Source organism: Mycetomoellerius zeteki, unplaced genomic scaffold, assembly GCF_001594055.1.
Source record: "Mycetomoellerius zeteki isolate Tzet28-1 unplaced genomic scaffold, Tzet1.0 scaffold79, whole genome shotgun sequence".
NCBI lineage: Eukaryota > Metazoa > Arthropoda > Insecta > Hymenoptera > Formicidae > Mycetomoellerius > Mycetomoellerius zeteki.
Window position 1 is genome coordinate 150,850 of NW_017257819.1, and position 19,816 is coordinate 170,665.

At 33.0% G+C, this 19,816-nt stretch overlaps 1 protein-coding gene across 1 annotated transcript in view; it reads left to right on the top strand.

The window, feature by feature from the left end:
• The first annotated feature begins 12,541 nt into the window (after positions 1-12,541).
• The window catches only part of Mtp (microsomal triacylglycerol transfer protein), a 12,602-nt gene continuing 5,327 nt past the window's right edge, over positions 12,542-19,816 (top strand). The window contains exons 1-4 of the mRNA XM_018459123.1: positions 12,542-13,146; positions 14,119-14,142; positions 14,651-14,844; positions 17,929-18,324. Coding sequence (XP_018314625.1) covers positions 12,801-13,146; positions 14,119-14,142; positions 14,651-14,844; positions 17,929-18,324 — 960 coding nt within the window. The 5' untranslated portion in view covers positions 12,542-12,800. The remainder of the gene's footprint in view (positions 13,147-14,118; positions 14,143-14,650; positions 14,845-17,928; positions 18,325-19,816) is intronic.

Below are 19,816 nucleotides of genomic sequence, written 5' to 3' on the forward strand. Positions count from 1 at the left end.
GGCAATCTCATATTAAATAGATATTACTTGGAAGACAATTGGGAATTATGTATATTATGTATATTATATATGATATTATATAAATATAATAATTGAAGAAGATGTACTTCATAATAGTATACGTACGACTATAATATAGATAAAGATTACCGAAAAAAAAACTAGAAACTTTGAGCAAAAAAACCTTGTAAAAACCAATTTTTCATTTCGATCCTAATAATTTTTTACTTGGATATGTATTTTCTTGAATTTGAATGAATTCAGTTTTTGCATTCATTGAAAAGGTTTATGTGTAAAGATAGCTATAAACAATGACTGCGTTCAACAGAGAAAACTGATTACTGAGCGCTCAGTGATTAGTTTTCTTTACTGAACGGAGTCAATTAAAATGTAATATAATGGGCGAGTTCAAGTCGGCAAAGTGATTATGCTTGCCGAGCGAATGAGCATGATTGGTTCTTACCTGTGGATCCAACCAATCATGTTTAATTGCTCGACGAACAGACTTAGCCGCTTTGCCGATTTGAACTCGGCCAATGACTAACAATAGCGGCGATAGCTATGGATATATATAGATCCAGTTTCGAAAAGGCATTATAAACTCAGGAATTGTAACAACGTAAAGATGTTTCCACTTTGATATTTAAAGTTATGAAGTTATAAAAAATATTAAATAATATTGGAATAATGTAATCCTCAGTCCTGAGGATATTCCCAAGATGTCTCTCGGATAAAATGTGCTGTATGCGACGAATCTTAATTTTATTCACACTATTAAAGTAATACCGACGTTATTATAATTTTATTTATAATATTAATATAAAATCTTGCGGAGAGCTTTCTTTTTTAAAACTATTAGGACGTTCAAAGGACATAGGAACGTCCTCTCGATATGTTTAGAATATTCTTTGGAGATCTGTATGGGATGTGTGTCCAAGATCGAGGTGCTTTTTCTAAAACACAAATTCTTATCCAATCGACTTGAATTTGTATTAAATGTAATAAACTTATGCTGTATTAAATAACAAAAATTATGAATGCTCATCTTTTATAGATTCAGGTAAAAGAACTTCTTTTAAACAAAAAAAATGACATGCAGAATGAATTTTTTTCGTTTTTTCTTAATCAATCAAGAATGCCGATCTGCCATGTCGTATCATTTTCATCCAGTTGTACGGCGTATGCGAAAATCTCGAAGGTGAGTAGTTGGCGGGAACTTTATCGACTTAGAAAGTTTCTAGGAGACGCCGCGACGATGAATATAAAGGTAAGGGTAAGCCATCAGCGTGTAAAGGAGCGCAATAAAAGCCGCCATCGTCCTCTTAAGGCGGCTTCTGCAAGGACGTAAAAAAAGAAAGGATGAGCCACGGCGATATCACAGTGCAATTATCTTGGTGGGGAAATGAGCTTTGCGCATAGAGACGTCGTGAATGCGGGCGTCGTCGCGGGAAGGAGGTCGGCCGGTAAAAGCTCGTATTTAGACGTTTCGCCGAGGACCGAAACGACATCCCGGGGGCGTCCAAGCGGGTGTAATATACGCTCCACTTTTGAAAACAACTCGGAAGTAGTTAATCACGAAAGTTTAGCCGGGTGCTATAAAATTCTTAAGAAATTGGCCGACAGCGCTCTCGCCGGCAGCCGTTAGTCCGTTACTCGGAAGTGGCCCTTAAACGGGTGGTTGCCGCCAGAATTCAAGTCTCGGACCGCGTCCTGATTCGCACGATCGCGCAAATTAGTTATTAACCCTTACAATACCATGCTCAATTCGGTGCTTCATTCCTACCATCGTAGATCACTAGAATCCGTTCATGTTTAAAATGGTTCAAAAAATCTCTAAAAATTCACGAACATATATTCAATTTTCTAGAACAAATGTTTAAACTTCATTTTGGAAAATAATAAAATATAGTACAAGTTCTAATTACCGAAAGACTCATAAGTTAGAAAAAAATGAGGAGTCGATCACTAATGACCCACGATAGTAGGATACCGTTATTGTTAATCCGGGAACAGAGTCACCTAATTTTCTTTTTTGCGTAAACGATTACCTGAAGATTTTTACGAATTAAAAGTACTGTTATTAAAGTACATATTGTATATTATTGATTGTTCTACAATTTATTGGTATTGATGATTATTACAAGGAAAGGTTTTGTGCTAAAGTATTTAAAAATTTAGCTGGATATGAATCTGAAAATAAATTTTGTTATACCGTTAAAATAATTACGTACGAATCTCAAGCATAATGAGTAATAATGAATAAAAAGTTTTGACATTCTAGCAACCATGTATAAGCTCAGTTTGATTATACATATTTATATTGATAATTCTACATAATTTTAATGGTCCAACAAAATTATTTTCAGATCTCCATCTAGTTAAATTTTTAAGTACTTCAGCAAAATCGTTATTTCCGTATATATAGATTTATTCAATATTTTCTAAAATAGGGAGAAATTAAAAAAATATGTGATCCTCGATCAGTAAAGAAAACTATTGTGACCTGAGCATTGAATGATACATGTGTCGCGAATTCGTGAACGCTCGTTTCATAATTCACCTGTGTGTGTGTGTGTGTGTGTGTGTGTGTGTATTTGAAAAATAATCTGTCTCTCTCTCTCTCTCTCTTATTAATTATAGAAAAATTCTATTTAAGAGTCTCGTACACTGAAAAAAATTTTTTTCATTTTTGGTCCAATGAATGATCGTTAATCAATGTCCGACTTAATGTAGTTAATTCATTGATACAATAAAACTGGATTCATTTATACAACTATATATTCGATAATATCATTTTTAGACCGCGTGAGAGACACAACCGATAAATAAGAATAGGGCTCTTAACTATATATTCATTCTTACAATGAATTCTAGTAATAGTTTTATAACCTAAATCATTATGAGAATTCATTGGACCAATTTTCATTATTTTTTCATAATTCAATAAATATTTTATTGTATTTACGTACAGTTTTGGTTCAGTGTATAATTATAAAAAAAGAATTCTAAAATTATTGTAGTTTACTAACTACGAGAAGATACATGATCTCGTCCGACGTCCATCAAGCTGGTTTAGCTGCTTAGACCAAAATATAATACCTTGACGGTATTTATATGATTATTAACGCTTATTAATGCACTTCACAGAGAAATTCCATCACGTTATTTTGATATCACATTTTCATTTGATTGCGTTTAATGTTTTGCCACCGAACCGCCGACCGGTACAACGTACGAAATATTCGCCATTAAAAACGATATTTGTACATTTCAGCGTATAACGGGTAAATTTAAATGGAATGAAGGAGTGTGAGAGCCGCGTAAAAGTTATGCATATGAATATTATGCCACCAGATCGGTAACACTACGCGCGTTTGAGAGTTAAAAATATATTCTGATAGATTTCGCGCGCGAATTCATGTACATGTTAATTGTAATTAAAGCGCCGCCTTCCATGAAAAATTCAATATTATGACAACGAGACAGGCAGAATAATTTGAAGAGACGCAGATTTTCGATAGTTATAAAAATATCATTTTTAATCTTGCGATACATCATATTTGATGTTACAATTATATCGTTCATTTACTACAATAACAATACAACTCAAAAACGAAGTTTTCTAGAAAATGAATTTCAATGTTTGAATCATTAAAATTTTTAATATTCTCTTTGAAATACAATTTCGATGTTATAACTGAGGAATGAAAACATGTTCTTATTTTGTGCTTGAAATTTCAGTTCATTTTTAGCAATCAGCTAAAAAAATTGTTATAGCAAATAAATGATATATTATCATACATTTTCAAAATTCATTACGATTAAATGGCATTATCTGTCTTAATTATTGTATTTACATAACGGTACGCACTATTCAGGCGCTGCTTAGGCTCGAATTGATTTTCTTCAGGCGGTCGTTTTCGAGTTTGTCGCTAACTAGAAGAAGAGGCTCATTAATGGTCGCGTGTGTATGTATAGGAATGAAGGACTTTTAAGAGTCGCGAGCACAAGTGGGCTCCATACGAGCGTCGCGGATGGGGGCCCGCCTCGGCGAGGAGGAAGGGAATCGACGTTAGGGGTAACCGGGGAAGGACGGAAGAGGAGAGTCTCTAGGTTGAATAATTCAAGCTCTCATTAGGGCGACAAAAGCAGCCTGATGGATAGTTGCTCGACTCCGCTGGCTGTCGCGAGTCCGCGCGGACTTCCCTCTCTCTCTCCCCCTCCTCTCTCTCTCTCTCTCAACATGCGCGCGAATTCGCCGAAACGCGTAGATGCTTCTCCAGAATAATGCCCCATCCTCGTGTCCTTTCGACCGCGCAAATGTTCCGATTTAGGAGAACATGCGGATTATTTTTTAAGCATTAGAAAGAAGATCGGCAGTTATTTAATATTGCAAGTTAATTCCAGAGGGAATTGTACGCTGGAGTTTTATCTCTGCGCGCGAGAAAGATCTTCCTTCCTCTCTTTGTAATTCTTGAAATAACAAACGGCTTACTTCACCCTTTTGTAGTGAGAAAGATTTTGTAATGATTATTTTAATTTGCGCGAAAGAGAGTCAAAAATATAAAAATAAAATTTTCTGTACATCTTTGACCGGAAATTAAAGAGAAATTAAGAATTAATTTTACATTAAATAAAGATCGTTCAAAGATGTACAGAAAATTTTATTTTTATATTTTTGACTCTTTCGCGCAAATTAAAATAATAGTTACAAAATCTTTCCCACTACAATATAGTTCAGTCGAATTTGCATTTCAAGACCGAAAAATCAATTCGACACGCAATTTAAATGACTACATAGGTAGTATAAAAATTTACGTCAAATTATTTAAAGCATTTAAGATCCAGCTTGACCGTTAAAGGCTTTTATTCTCTATTTGTTCACATTTATGGTCTTAATAAATTCTTTGTTCAAAAAAATCTTATTTTTAAATTAATTTCACAAATAGAATTAATCAAGAATATCGACAAAAATTCTTATTGAGATTTGAAATACTGAATGACCAACATTCCTACCTATTATATGCCTACCTATTACATTCCAGATTTTTAATAGAATTTATGATTAAAACGTTTTGATGGTACCAAGTTGCCCTGTACAAACACTCGCAGTGTTGTCGCGAGGAACTCTCTCCTCTTCATTCCTCCTGCTCTACTTCTTTCAGTCCATTTTCTTCCACTCTCTCACTCTCCTCTTGGCCTTCTTCGCCGCTACCGACGTGTCTACCCCACGCCCTCCCCCTCACGGCGCCCTGTTTTATTTCGAATGTTCTTTCATTTCTTAAAAGGTTCTCTCGCTGATAATTAGCACAATGCGCGGCCGCATTAATTATTACCCGTGCTAATTACCCGAGGATAAATCGCTCGGCAAGGGGTGGCCAGCGAGGCGAGAGAGTGTGTGAGAGAGAAAGAGTGAGAGAAAGAGAGAGAGAGCGAGGGGGGGGCGACCCGGTTGGGGCGGAGGTGGAGACGCAGGGAGGGAGTGCGAGAGGCCGGAGGCGGGGGAGGCCCATTACCGTTATTGCTGCAACAAACCGTCCAACAACAGCGATAAATACGAGCGAGAGGCTGGCGTTACAAATGTCTCTCTGAGTTATGATTATTTAGCGCGCTCGCGCTCGCTCATTCGCCCGTTCGTTGGTTAGTTCGTTCGTTGTGGCTTCCGAATGGTTACTTCCGCAGGTTTGTTTAGGAAGGGAACACACAATATATTAGATGTTTAAGTCTGACATGACAAAGCAAAGAGCGATCTATTATGTTTTCAGTTTTTATTTAATTCGGTTGAGATCACGGTTGCCACCTTTCAACTAGTGTCCCGCCCGAACTCCGAAGATCCATGCGTCGGAGATCCCACGGTCCTGCCGGAAGTTAACAACCAGGGGTCTAGAGCCTGACTTTTTGAAAGTGTGAGTGTATCATATACGAAAAATTAGGAAAATCTAAAAATTAGCAAAAATATACGTAACGTATACTATAATATTTTCGTATGCAATATTTTTCAAGAATCCAGGCCTAGGAACTGTATTCTTGAAAAATATCGTATGCAAAAATGTATCAAAAATATCACCTATAGTATACAGCCTTGAAAAAAATATCAAACATCTTATTAACTGTTATTTAAAATTTTATTATTTAAAATTTTAGCTCAAAAATTGATTTATGGCTTTTATCATAAATTATCCTTAGCTTTAAGAATCTTTTGAACTTATGCATAATGCTGGTAACAAATAGCAATGCAGATAAAAGAATTCTAATTAAATTTAAAAAATATAGATACATAATATTTTTGACTGAGGCTGTATACTATAATAGTGCATACAGCCACGTGCAAAAGTATTAGGCATTTACAATTTTCTCGCATTTTACGAAAAGTTAAATATCTCGACGAAAAGAAATCTCAGAGAGACCACGCATTTTAAAACGTAAAGATAGAGCTTTAAATCTGCGTTTGAATCTTTTATTTATGATATTTTGTTCCCAATAAGTTATATAAAATTGAAAAATGATATCTTTGCAATATTTTTGTCTTACTTTAAAGCGTTACAGTTCAATAAAACATCATCAAACAAAATTTAATATGGAAGTATCTTAAAGTAGGTTTCCTAAGCTTTAAAATGCTTTTTGAAAAAAATTTGTACGATAATTTTTCGCAAAGATATCGTATTTTTTATTATGTGAAATTTTATTGTACAAAAACTTACTTCTTCTAAAATGTTTTTTAATTTTGAAATTAAAAAATATACGGAAAAAAGACAAAAAGAAAAAAATGTATTTTATAATATGCTTGATTCGTATAAAAATTCGTAAAAAAATTTTTCAAATTTTTCAGAAAATTTTATTCGATCATCAATTTTAAAAAAGTTTGTATACAATCATGACCTTGACAACATATGTCAAGGTCAAGATGATCGGAGCTGTTGTTGTATTTACCATTGTTGAGGTCATCGGATTTTTTACCCTCCTTTTACCCGCCGCAGATTTCTTTTCAAAATAGGAGGAAAATTGATACCGCCGTTTGTATTATCAAAATTTAAAACAATTTAAAACAAAGATTCTTTTTCGCCTATCGGATTTAAGGATGGACAATATTTCTTGATAAATCAAAAACCCTGAAAGTTTTTTCTAATTTCTCGACAGTTTTTGTCGCTTAAAGGGATTCTAAATCGATTACCGAACTTGATCGAGGTCGATAGTGCAAACTTTTTTAATTCCAAATTCGATAATACTGACATCTTTGATTCATTTCTTACATTATATCGTATATCGTTCTGTTTCACTCAAACGCATACATCTGTCCTTATCTAACATATGCCAGCACCATCTATCGCAAGACCGTGCAACTACTACTACACGGAATTTCGGCTCTGTTGACATTTCTAGTCTTCACAAAGCATCCGTATACACGTATTTTCCATTCGGTGAAAATACTTTTCTTCTACATTTTCAATTTTAGTTCTATAAACTCGGTATTGTTCGTTCCAGTAATGTGACCTCAGCTGCACGCTTATTTTCAAGATATGGACTATGAAACTCTTATATCAAACAAATATATATCTGAGGATATATGGCTGGATATATGGCTACTCATAGGGGGGGGGGGAAAAATGTACGGCTCATGAAAAATTTACAAATAATGCTTATACATAAGATTATACGTAAAATGACACAATAACTTATAAAATGCGTTTATAAAGTTTTATTAAGGAATAAGAATGATAAATATGTATACGAAGTAATAAATAATAATTACAATCTTTCTACATATATTACAAGTATTACGACATGAGGTACATATTTCATGTAATGCGTTGATTACATTTAATGCACTGAATTCAATCTGCGCACTTTGTATGCTTTGGGCATAAATCCCACCCGCTAAAAAAATGCCGCATATCCCAAACAGATGGGATATATACAAGACAACAAATTAAACAAAGAATACGAAAGCAAAGCACTTGTATATTGCTATATAACATGCTTTATTATTCCTCTACACGTATGTATCACGAAATAACTAAGTTTTTTACACGCCCTACAGTAATCATTTTATGTAGATTATAATTTATGATGGCGCTACTTATTACAATGACAAATCGATTCAACTTGCAATAATTTCATTAATATTAACAGTAAGAAGCTGAAATCATAACACAATACTAATATAACATAAAGGCATGTAACAGAGTAGTTGCGGGAAAATTACCCCCACTCCTTTTATTTTTTCTAACTTTTGCGGCGTAAATCCCAGCGCAGCATATTTGCCGGAGTTATCCTATAATTATATGATAGACAAAACAAAGAAGAATGCTGTATAATGAAGTTTCAGGAATAATTTCAATTTTAATGCGGTTTATAAAATAAAAGAACTTGTAAACTTGGATGTTACATAATATATGTTTTAAAAATGGAATAATTGTAATTTAATTAAGAAACAGCTCAAATAATTTAAAATTAAAACAAATCAAAGAAAAAGCTACAAACCACTAGATCTTTAATGCTAAAATTATTATAAACAATAAAATATAATTTCATACAACAGACATTTCGATCCCGATCAGGTCATTCTCAATGTTGCCACTCAATACAGTTTTAAAAATTCACAGTTACATAATGTAAAATGTAATTGAAATAATTACATTAATCGACAAAAATAATTCGAAATATACTAGTTCTTATATCTGAATTAGTTCGTAGTTGTTTCTTGAATGTTGATAAGTTTGTGTTGTGGTAAGTTTAACACTTTGACTGCCACACAAATTTTTATAATCGGTTCCCTCTGGCACACTATTATTTCTACTTTCATAAAATAAATATAAATTAATATATTAATTAAAATTTCATGCTTTTTAGAAATAGCTATGAAATATATGTATTCAAATTGATACACGTGGCGTCTTGGATCTATATAAGATATGTATTTAATTGGATACAAATGACAATCAGTGTTAAATAAAATGTTGGGCATTAATCACAAATTGCTTTATAGCAATTAATAAAGCCATTTTGCTTTTTGCTTTTGCTATCTATGGCAGTTGTCATACATCTTTTTTATAATAATATTTTCGTAATTACATCACTTTTAAAATATCGATCATTCTCTTCTGAAACCGCTTGTATAAAAACGCAGATATTACACAAGATTTCACTTTTCTTCTCATTCTTTCACTTTCATTTACCTAAGAATATGAGTCTGAGCACAAGAATTGTCGTAACGGTCGTAACGTTTACTTATGCGGGATTTGCAATAGAAGTTGTAGCGGTCGTAGAGTCTCAAGTCGTAGAAAATTAACCAATCACAATCAAATATGAGAAGAATAATCGACTCTGATTGCTCAATTTTCTACTACTTAAGACCCTACGACTTCTATTATAGATCCCGCATTAGTGACTTAAGTTGTAGACGTAAGTAACGCATAAGCTTTAACGTATGACGAACGACTTATTGCCATCTCTTGGAAACACGGCAATAAGTCGTATGCCAAAGCTTGTGCGTTACTTACGTCTACAACTTAAGTCTCTAATGGCGAATTCGATTGGAAACACTAGTGCGCACTGGTGCATATTAAACCCATTGTACACTGATTTAATTTGAGTATAAAAATGAAATGCAAATATTTCGAATTATGAAATACATATTTTATCTAATAGTACAATAAAATGTATTGAGTATTTCACAATTTAATCGATTTCTATATTTATTTATAAACATATCTTTACGTTATTTTGTGTACGACGACTTTAATGTGCACCGAGTGCGTCCAATCGAATTCGCTACAAGTAAGCATTACGATCGTTACGAGAATTCTTATGCTCAGACCCTTCCATTCGCTGATTCGAAGAATAACGCATGAAAAGAGCTGATTATCCGATGTTATCGATATTTCCGCTCAAAAACTCTTCCCGATCGTTTATGTATATTTGAATAGCTAATTAATATATTCATTTATTTATATGCGTATTATAACATGCAATAACAAATAGAATAATAGCATACATTGGATTCGCAAAATTACTTATGACAAAATTGCAATGTATAATGGAAATGTAAAGCTTCGTGTATTTCCGATGGAATCATGTAAATGATTATTACAAATAGATGCGGCTTGAAAAGCATGATTATATGATACCAAATTTTAGTGGAATTTACATAGTTTTAAAAGTTATCAATACGTTCTTGATCAAATTTTTATGTTAACAACGATTTCTACAAATTTTTAATATTTTAATCAGCAATTATTAAATAAAACTATACGAGTTACCTATTCATTTATAATTTTATTAAAATTTTCACAAATTTAAAATGATAATAATTATAATTCGTAATAACTACAAAAATATTTAAGTCGGTTATTGGCAAAGAAATTTCAAGCACAATAATTACTTTCTCTTTAAATATTAATTAATTTTAGGCATGTTACTATTGTTTTAAACTTTTGTTAAACGGTAAAATTAATTTAGATACGATGGATAACTCCAGTTGCTGACAAATTTGATGAATAATTCCAGTTGCCGACGAATGTTACTTTATCGATTCAAAGAGGTGGCTCTCGATTTTAACACTAGTTAGCGTCTTTTTCCAGCGTCATTCACATAATGTATCTACATATAATCTTTAAAAATAAAATATTATTTTCGTAAAATTTTTCAAGAAGATTAGATCTATTTAATTATAAAAAATTGATTATAAAAGATATTATGAAAAACGTATTTTTATTGAAATATAAGATATTATATTTTTAGGAAATAGATTGCTATGCCATCTTAAGGAATATACTTCAAACTGATCATCCTATATATCGACATAGCAACTTCTTTAATTTTTAAATCGATCGATTTATGAATCAAAGGCACACTCGAAGAAAATCTATTACATGTGTAGGAAAAAGAGAAAGAAAAAAGTATTAATATCTGATTATGAATGATATGTCTATCTAATTAATAAATATATTTTAGATATATAAGTTTAACAAAAAAAAAAATACGAAATTAACAAATGATCGCTTTTAATTATTTTACATCAATCTCTTTCCTATTTGCATACCATTTGTACGAGAAATTAATGAGAAATTAGACACGATTTCACATTACAGCGATTAAATTTTACATGAAATCTGCATTCATTCATTTAATATATTGCACGCTATTCTGCAGCTTTACAGATTTAAATATTTTAGTTCGCGTATATGTATAAACGAAGTTAATTGTTATGTTAGCAATTGTATCGTCTCATGAACGAATCAGCGAGAAACTGAGTATCGGAATTGAAGGATCAACTGAATGGCAGTGTCAACGAGGTCGTCTAAAGTCTTCAAAGGCCATGGCTAATTGATAAGAATGTTTTAAAGAGCATTCGTAATTCGCTTCGGACAGAATGGCGACGTTTCGTTTGACGTCGTCATTTTCGACCTAGCAGACAGTGCCTCGTATATCTATAATACGTATTATCTCGTTCTCGTGCGTGCCTCCAACGATTACGCGAGATTTCTAGTTTGCTCCAATCAGCCCGTCGTCTTCACCGATCCGATTGGCCTGTGCGTTAACAAAATGTTATTTTAGATCCTCGCGTTAGTTGTATCTTTGCTTAGCCTTTGAATAGAGACACGCAGACACTCGTTGCGAGTTAGATCAGATTGTTATTCTGACGTGTGTTCTGTGATCTTGATAAGCCTCTACGTTCGTTAATCCGGAGAGAATTTTTCACCAAACTAACTAATCTTGGAAGTAGGATATATTAAAATATTGCTAAAATCCATGGCTACACACGGAAAGAACAGTTTAGCTCAAGTATTTAAAAATTTAACATTCGTGATCACAATACCACACATTGTACTTACGAGGTTTATATAATTAAAGACACACTTCGTTTCATTTTAAATTATTTACGTACCATGAACGCGTTTTCTTACAGCTCTATCTCTAATTATTAATTGTTATTTTATATTTGAAAGTCCTTATACTTTAATTTCCTCTAAAAATTTAACTAGTTATAGATCTGAACATCATTTTTGGATTATTATATTTAAGTTTCCTACATAGTTATTTCGATGTCCAACAAAATTATTTTCAGATTTATATCTAAATTTTTTAATACTTTTTAGATACTACAGTAAAATCGTGCTTTTTATGTATTTTTAAGTAAGTAAATTTTGCTTTCTATTTTTATTCTTTCGTGTCGTAGATAAGACGTGATATTTAAAAACAGTGCAAGTGCCATTTCGCCCACCGAAAAAATCAACTTATCCAATAAATCGACTACGCAAATATGAAAAGAATAATTTTGTTGAAACATCTACAAATTTTACTATATACATATCTAAAAATATTTTTGTTCGATATCCAGAATGCTCGAGCTAATTACTAGAACGTTAAAACTCTTTGGAGCATTGTTCATCATGTTCTTGAGCGTCCTACAAAATTATCTTAATGATTCAATAAAATTATTTTCAGATCTGTGTGTCAAACTAAATTTTTAAATGCATTCAACAAAACCGTTCTTCTCTCATGAAATGCCAGGAACTCGGTACACTCGGTATAGCGCGCACTCGTCAGTCCGGATCGGACAAATTGGTCGGCTTCCGCAATCGTAATGGCCCTTTTCTCCACGCACATCTCGTATCCTTGCGACGACGGTCATCATTCTACGACGTATTATCAAGCGATCACGATATTACACGTTTCACGTGCGGCGCGTATGTGATTTACAGCCCACAGCGCAGCGGCGTAGAGTCCAAGTCCGGTGTATATCGGAACACCGAATACTAGTTTTCCTTCGCGTCTATATTAACGGATGCACGCGGTACATGTGTGTTGCGTGCGTGCGTGCGAAGAGGGGACCCCACGAGGAAAGGACCCTGTTAGTCCCCCCCGTAGTAGGTTCGTGGACGACGACGGGAAGGGGGTGGCAGGGGTTTCTGTATCGGGGAGACTACGATAACGCAGGCTTGCCCCGTCTAATTATTCGTGTTTACCCGCAGAGGTTGCGAAGAAGAAGCGCGGTCAGAAGCGGAGCGGAGCGGAACGGAGCGGACGTCGGGGCACGGCGTGCAGCTCAGGACGACATCGGGAGCGAGGAAAGGATGGCTGGCCGTCTTCGAGCCACGGCCAGGATGCTCGCCGTCTGCCTGGTCTACCTTTGGACGCTCCTCGGTGAGTTACTCGGCGGTCCCTATGCTCGTCTCTCTCCCTCTGCCTTTCCTTTCCGCGCTCCCACCCTGTCCGTGCGAGCTACCCCCCTTGCACCGTGCTCCTCTTGGTGACTCCTCGTTCCCCGATCTCCCCAAAGTCATTCATTGAAAAATGCGCCGTACGAGCCGGCCGGAACATGGCCGACCATTGATATACCGCATTGTTGCTTCGGTAAATTTTAGAGCAATCGGCCCAACATTCTTTCACGGAGAGATAAGATAAAAATATACTTAGAAAAATTTCTACTTGAAAATAAACGAACCAGAAGATTTCGATCGTAGAAAAAATTCCAGTCGTCGTAATTGAACTGGTTATCTCGATTAGAATTTTGATTGATATTACGAAAATCTTCTGGTTCGTCCACACACACTTTCAACTAGAATTTTTTTCAGTATAGAATTTCGTATTGCTTGTGCAATTTCAAAATCTATATAAAAATAAAGTGCGTCTATTTGATTGTATATTAAATCCGCTTTGAACATAATTCTTTTTTAAAAAATAGGAGCTCATAACATAAAAATATATATTTACGATAAACTACATAATGCGTATCGTATCAAGAGATACGATAAGTACTAAAATTAACAACGATATCAGTAATCCTATGTAAAGAACTTGTAAAACTATACTTAGATATATGTCTCGATAGGCAAATGTCCTATAAATAATCTCTCGAAGGAACATTATTTCACGTCAACTAAAAAAATTTACACTATAAAACACATTTTATACTTCTTCCTTTTGTTTCTTTTTTACTTTGCTTTGTCATTTGTTTCTTTTTCTTTGCGAGATATTATCCCCCTTAACACTATGTTTTATTGAACACCCTATATATATAACAATCTACATTTCTGAACACCCTGTACAATATAATCTACATTTCTCGATGAGAAATACGAGAGGGACTATTTTTTTTTGTTTTTGTTTTTACAGGTTCGTACTGTCAAATGGCACCAGGTGATTATTCTCATCGTCAAAAATCGAGAACTGTTTATAGTTCATATAAAAAGAATACGTGCAAGCCAGTAAAAATTCGTTCGATTATTTCACGCAGCAATCGGTCGAAGCGTTACATAAAGAAAAAAAAAAGTAAAAAAGAGAACACATACGTATAACGCCCATTCTCGCTTGTCGTGTAACAGGGACTCCGCGCAAATTAACGGTACTCCGTTTAACATATACGCGCATATGTACACACACTCACACATACACGTACACATTTACATACACGTACGGTACGTATCGTGTGTCTCTTCTCCGATCGTCTCGAGAGAGGAGCGATCCTCGTCGTCTGGCGTTACCGTTGTCAGTCGACGCGCGACTCGCAGTCGGTGACGTCGTCGAGCATTCGGTCCATATGCATACATTTGCGTGTGCACGCATACAACATATCTACCTCAAAAGCCTACGATGAATTTTCGCGCGATAACGAGTAATTACTGGAAATTATGCGTCATACTTGCAGCCGTGGCTGGTGGCACCAAGGGTTGGCAAGTAGGAAACGGTCACAAATACAAGCTGACGAACACGCTGATCTTTAGAGAGACCGAATCATCGAAACCTACGGGTGACGTCGGTTTCAGATTGACCGGCGAGCTGGACATCACTGCCCTATGGCAGGATTTTAACGATCCCAATATCTTTTTACTTAAATTCGAGGTATGATACATTTCGTCATTATTTAGTTATTTTCAAATATCGCGAATTTCTTCAATGATGTTACTTGTCACAAATATAAAAAATATATAATTGAATCATAATTTACGTAAATTGAATCATAATTTAAATCTTTTTTTATTTATTTCAATTTTGATTTTAAAGACGGATAAAAAATTAATCAATACTATTTCTATATTTTTCTACAAAATTTATTTTAATTATAAATAATTTTAAAATAATACAAATATTAATTTTTCAGAAGTAAGTGTTACATAACTTTCTTATTAACAAAAGTTGTCTTTTAATTACTGAACTTATGTACTTTTATGCAATTTTATTTAATGAGTTACTTATATATGTATTTATATACAGTTTAGACACCTGAAGTGAAAAACTACTTTCAGTAAATTTTCGTAAAAAATGTAAACGTAAAAAAACTAATATATTTTATTAAAATTATATAATTTCGTCACATACGCAAATTTATTTTCAAAATTTTATTAATTGTAAAACTATCCAAATTTTATCAAAATATATTGGACTAAAGGAAAAATTCTGCTATATTTTGTTAGCTTAAAATTATATATACAATATCTTCGTTAAAAATGATCAAATTTTAAAATTAAAAAAGGGTTTTAAAGCTTGAAGTCTCTACTTTCGAATGGTTACTATATTTTTTTAATTTGTATGAGTTTTGTAATTTTTATATATAGAAAACTACGAGCTGAAAAAAGGAAAATTTTTTCTAATTTTATGAGTCCGTCACGTGCCAAAAAAGTTTACGAAAATTTTTGACTATCTATATCGTGAAAGTTTGAAGTTTTCCTTACAAAATCGTTTTTTAAAAATGTTTCTACGATTTTTTATTCTTGAGTTATTCGCGAGTTAAATAAAAAGGAGCGTTCTGACTTTGATTGCTCATAACTCATTAAAAATCATCGCACTGTTTTATTATTTAATTAAAAAAAAACATTCTTAAAATTGAAACGTTGTTCTATCGAATAGTATCATGCTAATTTTTTAAAAATAAAATATATAGAAATTTGAATTAAAAATGTGATATTACTATTCTTTTAACCATTACGCAATGGAAAAAAGGACAGTAATATCGTGTTTTTAGCTCAAATGTACATATACTCTATTTTTTTTTAAATTGGCAATTACACCACACATTTGATAGAGCAACGTTTCAGCTTTAAGAATCTGTTTTACTTTAATTACAGTACGATGATTTTTAACGGAGTTATGAGCAATCAAAATCAGAATGTTCTTTTATTTAATCCGCGTGTAACTTGATAACAAAAAAGTCGTAGAAACATTTTTTAAATACGAACTTTTAGGAAAAACTTTAAGCTTTCACATCAGATAGTCGAAAATTTTGCAACAAATATATTCTGTATATAATTTTGAGTTAACAAAATTTCGTAGAACTTTTTCTCCAACCTAATATTTTATTACATTTATTTTAATCGATATGTTAATAAATAACAACATTTTTTGATACGATAATAATATAGTATCATATCCATTTTTTTAAGTTACTTGTATCAAAGATTTACAGAGGAATTATTTAAAATAATATAACAGTTAATTATATTACATCCGTATGAACATATTCTTTCTTTGTTCTGTACGTGTTGTAATTGGAATTTCATAATCAATTAACACAGGAATTCAAAACCAGATAAGTGATTGATTCGGCATACATATTTTCATTGTTAAGAAACAAAACACCTATATAACTTACGAGAAAATTTTAATGCCATAAAAAGCACGCTCATTGATACTGAGAAAGGTCATGTCGAGTTACATTGATTACATTGAATGTCGATAATTCTTTATCTGAGAGATGAAATATTTCTTCGATTTACAAAATCTTGAAGATGAGAGCCTTGAAAATAATTTATAATATTAAATATAATTTTGTATAATATTATAGTAATTATAAAATATTATATGTTATATGATATTAAATTAAACATAATATTATAAAATATCTATTAATTAATTAAATCTATTAATTAAATAAATTAGTGACAAACTTTTCAGCTAGTATAACATTGATCCAAAAAATTTTAAAAGAGTTAAAGCTTTTTTGGAAGTTCAAAAAAAACTTTTTTAATATATTAATATATTAAAAAAAGTTATGTTATTCCTTATTGTTCAAATTCCTTGTCTGTGTTGATGTTATTCCTTGTTGTTCAAATATTCTATGAAATGTGTGTTATTTTTGTATAACATATTAATAAATCCTTTCATTAACAACTGAATAACTATAAAACCTCAACGGTCTAAATTACGTCTTTAATGCATAAATAATAAGATTTTTTTATGCGAATTTATATACATATTCCGTTCTGTAAACAGCGTACCGAAATTATTTTGAGTCTTGAAATAACATTTCCATCGAGTGCAACGTTATCGTCAGATTGTCGGTAGAAATTAAATAGGAGCTGCGTCTTCATTGAATGTAATAATTGTCGCTAATTAGCGGCAATTATTGTATTCAGTGATATTAAAGATTCTGCTTGATTTATACTATGCAGTATAATATGCAGAAATTGAATCAGGTCACTAGCAGATTATCCCTAGTGTGAAATCAACAATTTAATAAGGAATCTCGATAGAATCTCGATGAATAAGCTCTATGATAAGGACCTGATCATTCGGCTCTATCAGGTTACTATCGGAAAATTGCATTATATTTATGAGGCTCATATCAGGATTCCTTATCAGGACCCGACTGTACATTAGGGATGACTTGATAGGGGCCTTTATTGCATCCTGATTCAATTTCTGCTCAGGTTATTGATTAATGCAAAACATAATTATTATATAGCAACATATATTATAGTTCAAATGATATTAATTTAACACAATTGTGTGTTAAAATAAGTAAGATATTTTTTACATATTAATTTAATTCACAAAGCAACTTAATCATTTTTAAATCAATTAAGTTTTAATTAAACAACTTTTATGCATATTCTAGAAAATTTTAGACTTAGTAATTTGTTGATTCTCGAATATCTGACAAATCTTGATGCCCTTTTATAATAAATATTGTAACGTTCTCTCTTTCAGTTACTGTCACCGCAGTTATGGATCAAGTCCCGGCGAGCTCCGGAGCCGGAGGGCTTCGTGGAACACTCGTCCAAGATAGAGCAGGCAGCCGAGAAGCCCTTCTTCGTACTTTGGCGACACGGCGATGTCGAGGCTGTGTACATGGACCCAGCCGAGAGCGCATCATCCGCGAACCTGAAACGCGGCTTAGCTAATCTCTTCCAATACCGAACGCTTGACGACGAAGTGCGTCAACGAGACGCTTCCGGTCTCTGCGACGTGACCTATCTCACGTCCGGAGATAGTGTTATCGAGAAACGAAAGACGGCCTGCACACATGGCACACTGCCACCATCGAAGCAACACCCGAATCCGATGTTTGCTGTTAGACTCGAGAGTTATCGTAATTCTAAGTACATGCTAACGCAATCGCTGTTGCCAGAGCGCGTGATCGACTATGAGGGACACAAAATGATCTTGGTGTCTAAGCCTGACGTCGGTACGAGTGTCGTATCGGAGAGAACGCTGGAACAGACAGTCGAGACCATCAGTGCAACGGCGGTTCATGCGAATTCTGCGAAGCAGGCTGTGGTGCTGCTTAAGCCTGAATATAAAGAGACTGACATCGAGCTCCAACCGATGCTCGCCACATGTCCTGATGCCGGATGTCCCACAGTAAATCTTTCTGCCTGTTCTATTTTACGTCTATTTTAGTATTTTCATTGTTCTCGAACGACGGGGATAGATAACGCATTAATGAAATTGTAGAGAGAACGCTTTGATGCATAAAGTTGCCAAGGCTGGACATGTATTTTAAATACAGTATTTTATTTGAAAAACAGTATTTGTAAGAAAATTATATTTTGTATTTTTTATTTCAGCGGAGCACATGAAAATATTTTGTATTTTATATTTCGTGAAAATATATAAAAGTATTTTGTATTTCACACTAAAATTGTCAATCAAACTTATTATTTGAATTAGAAAATTAATCATCTAAAAAAAACTTTTAATCTTCCTATTTTAAGTACAAAATACGTAAGACCTTCATGTGCTTCGCTAAAATACAAAATATACTTGTATTGCAAATAATATGTGTTTTACACAAAAATATTTTAAATACATTTCCCCAGCCCTGAAAGTTGCAAAAGTAAATAAATAGAAAACAACGCAGGAGATCTGCAGCGTTGTCTGCCATTTGTATCGAACACAAGAATTTCAAATTTTACTGTTGTTAAGATTAAAATAATTAGAAAAATCGGACGTTCTTTTGTAAACGTTTTCTAAAGTTTTAATATAAATTAAGAATAATTAACGGGTTACGTAATATTCGCGCACTTAATATATTAGTTTATATTAATTCTTATGAGATATTGTGTGCCTTCCAACACAAATGACACGGTGTGACACAATGGATCGTTACATCCTTGTTATTTTTGCCAATATTAAACAAAGGTGACATCACTGTGTCGCACTGTGTCGCTTGTTGAAAGGCACCCATTATATGTTACATGGTCATGATAAATAATTTCAAGAATCGAATGTTCTTTTTTGAATGTCCTCTAAAGTTTGAATATAAATTAAAAATAATTGACAAGTTATATAACATTTGCACTTAATATATTAGTTTTTACATTGATTCTGAGACATGAATGTTAATGACTCTAGATAAAAATTTGACACCATGAAAACTGCAGTGCGTTCAGTCTTTTAAATAAATATATAAATAAATATATCAGTACATTAATAATATGTACATAAATAATAAATAATATAATAGTATATAAATAATATTTTAGTACTTATATATTTCGTATTAAAACCGTAAGTCTATATCTCATTGCAGATTGATCAAGCGATCGAAGAATATTACAAAACACTTACTGCTTCCGAGCTGGGCACGGCGAAA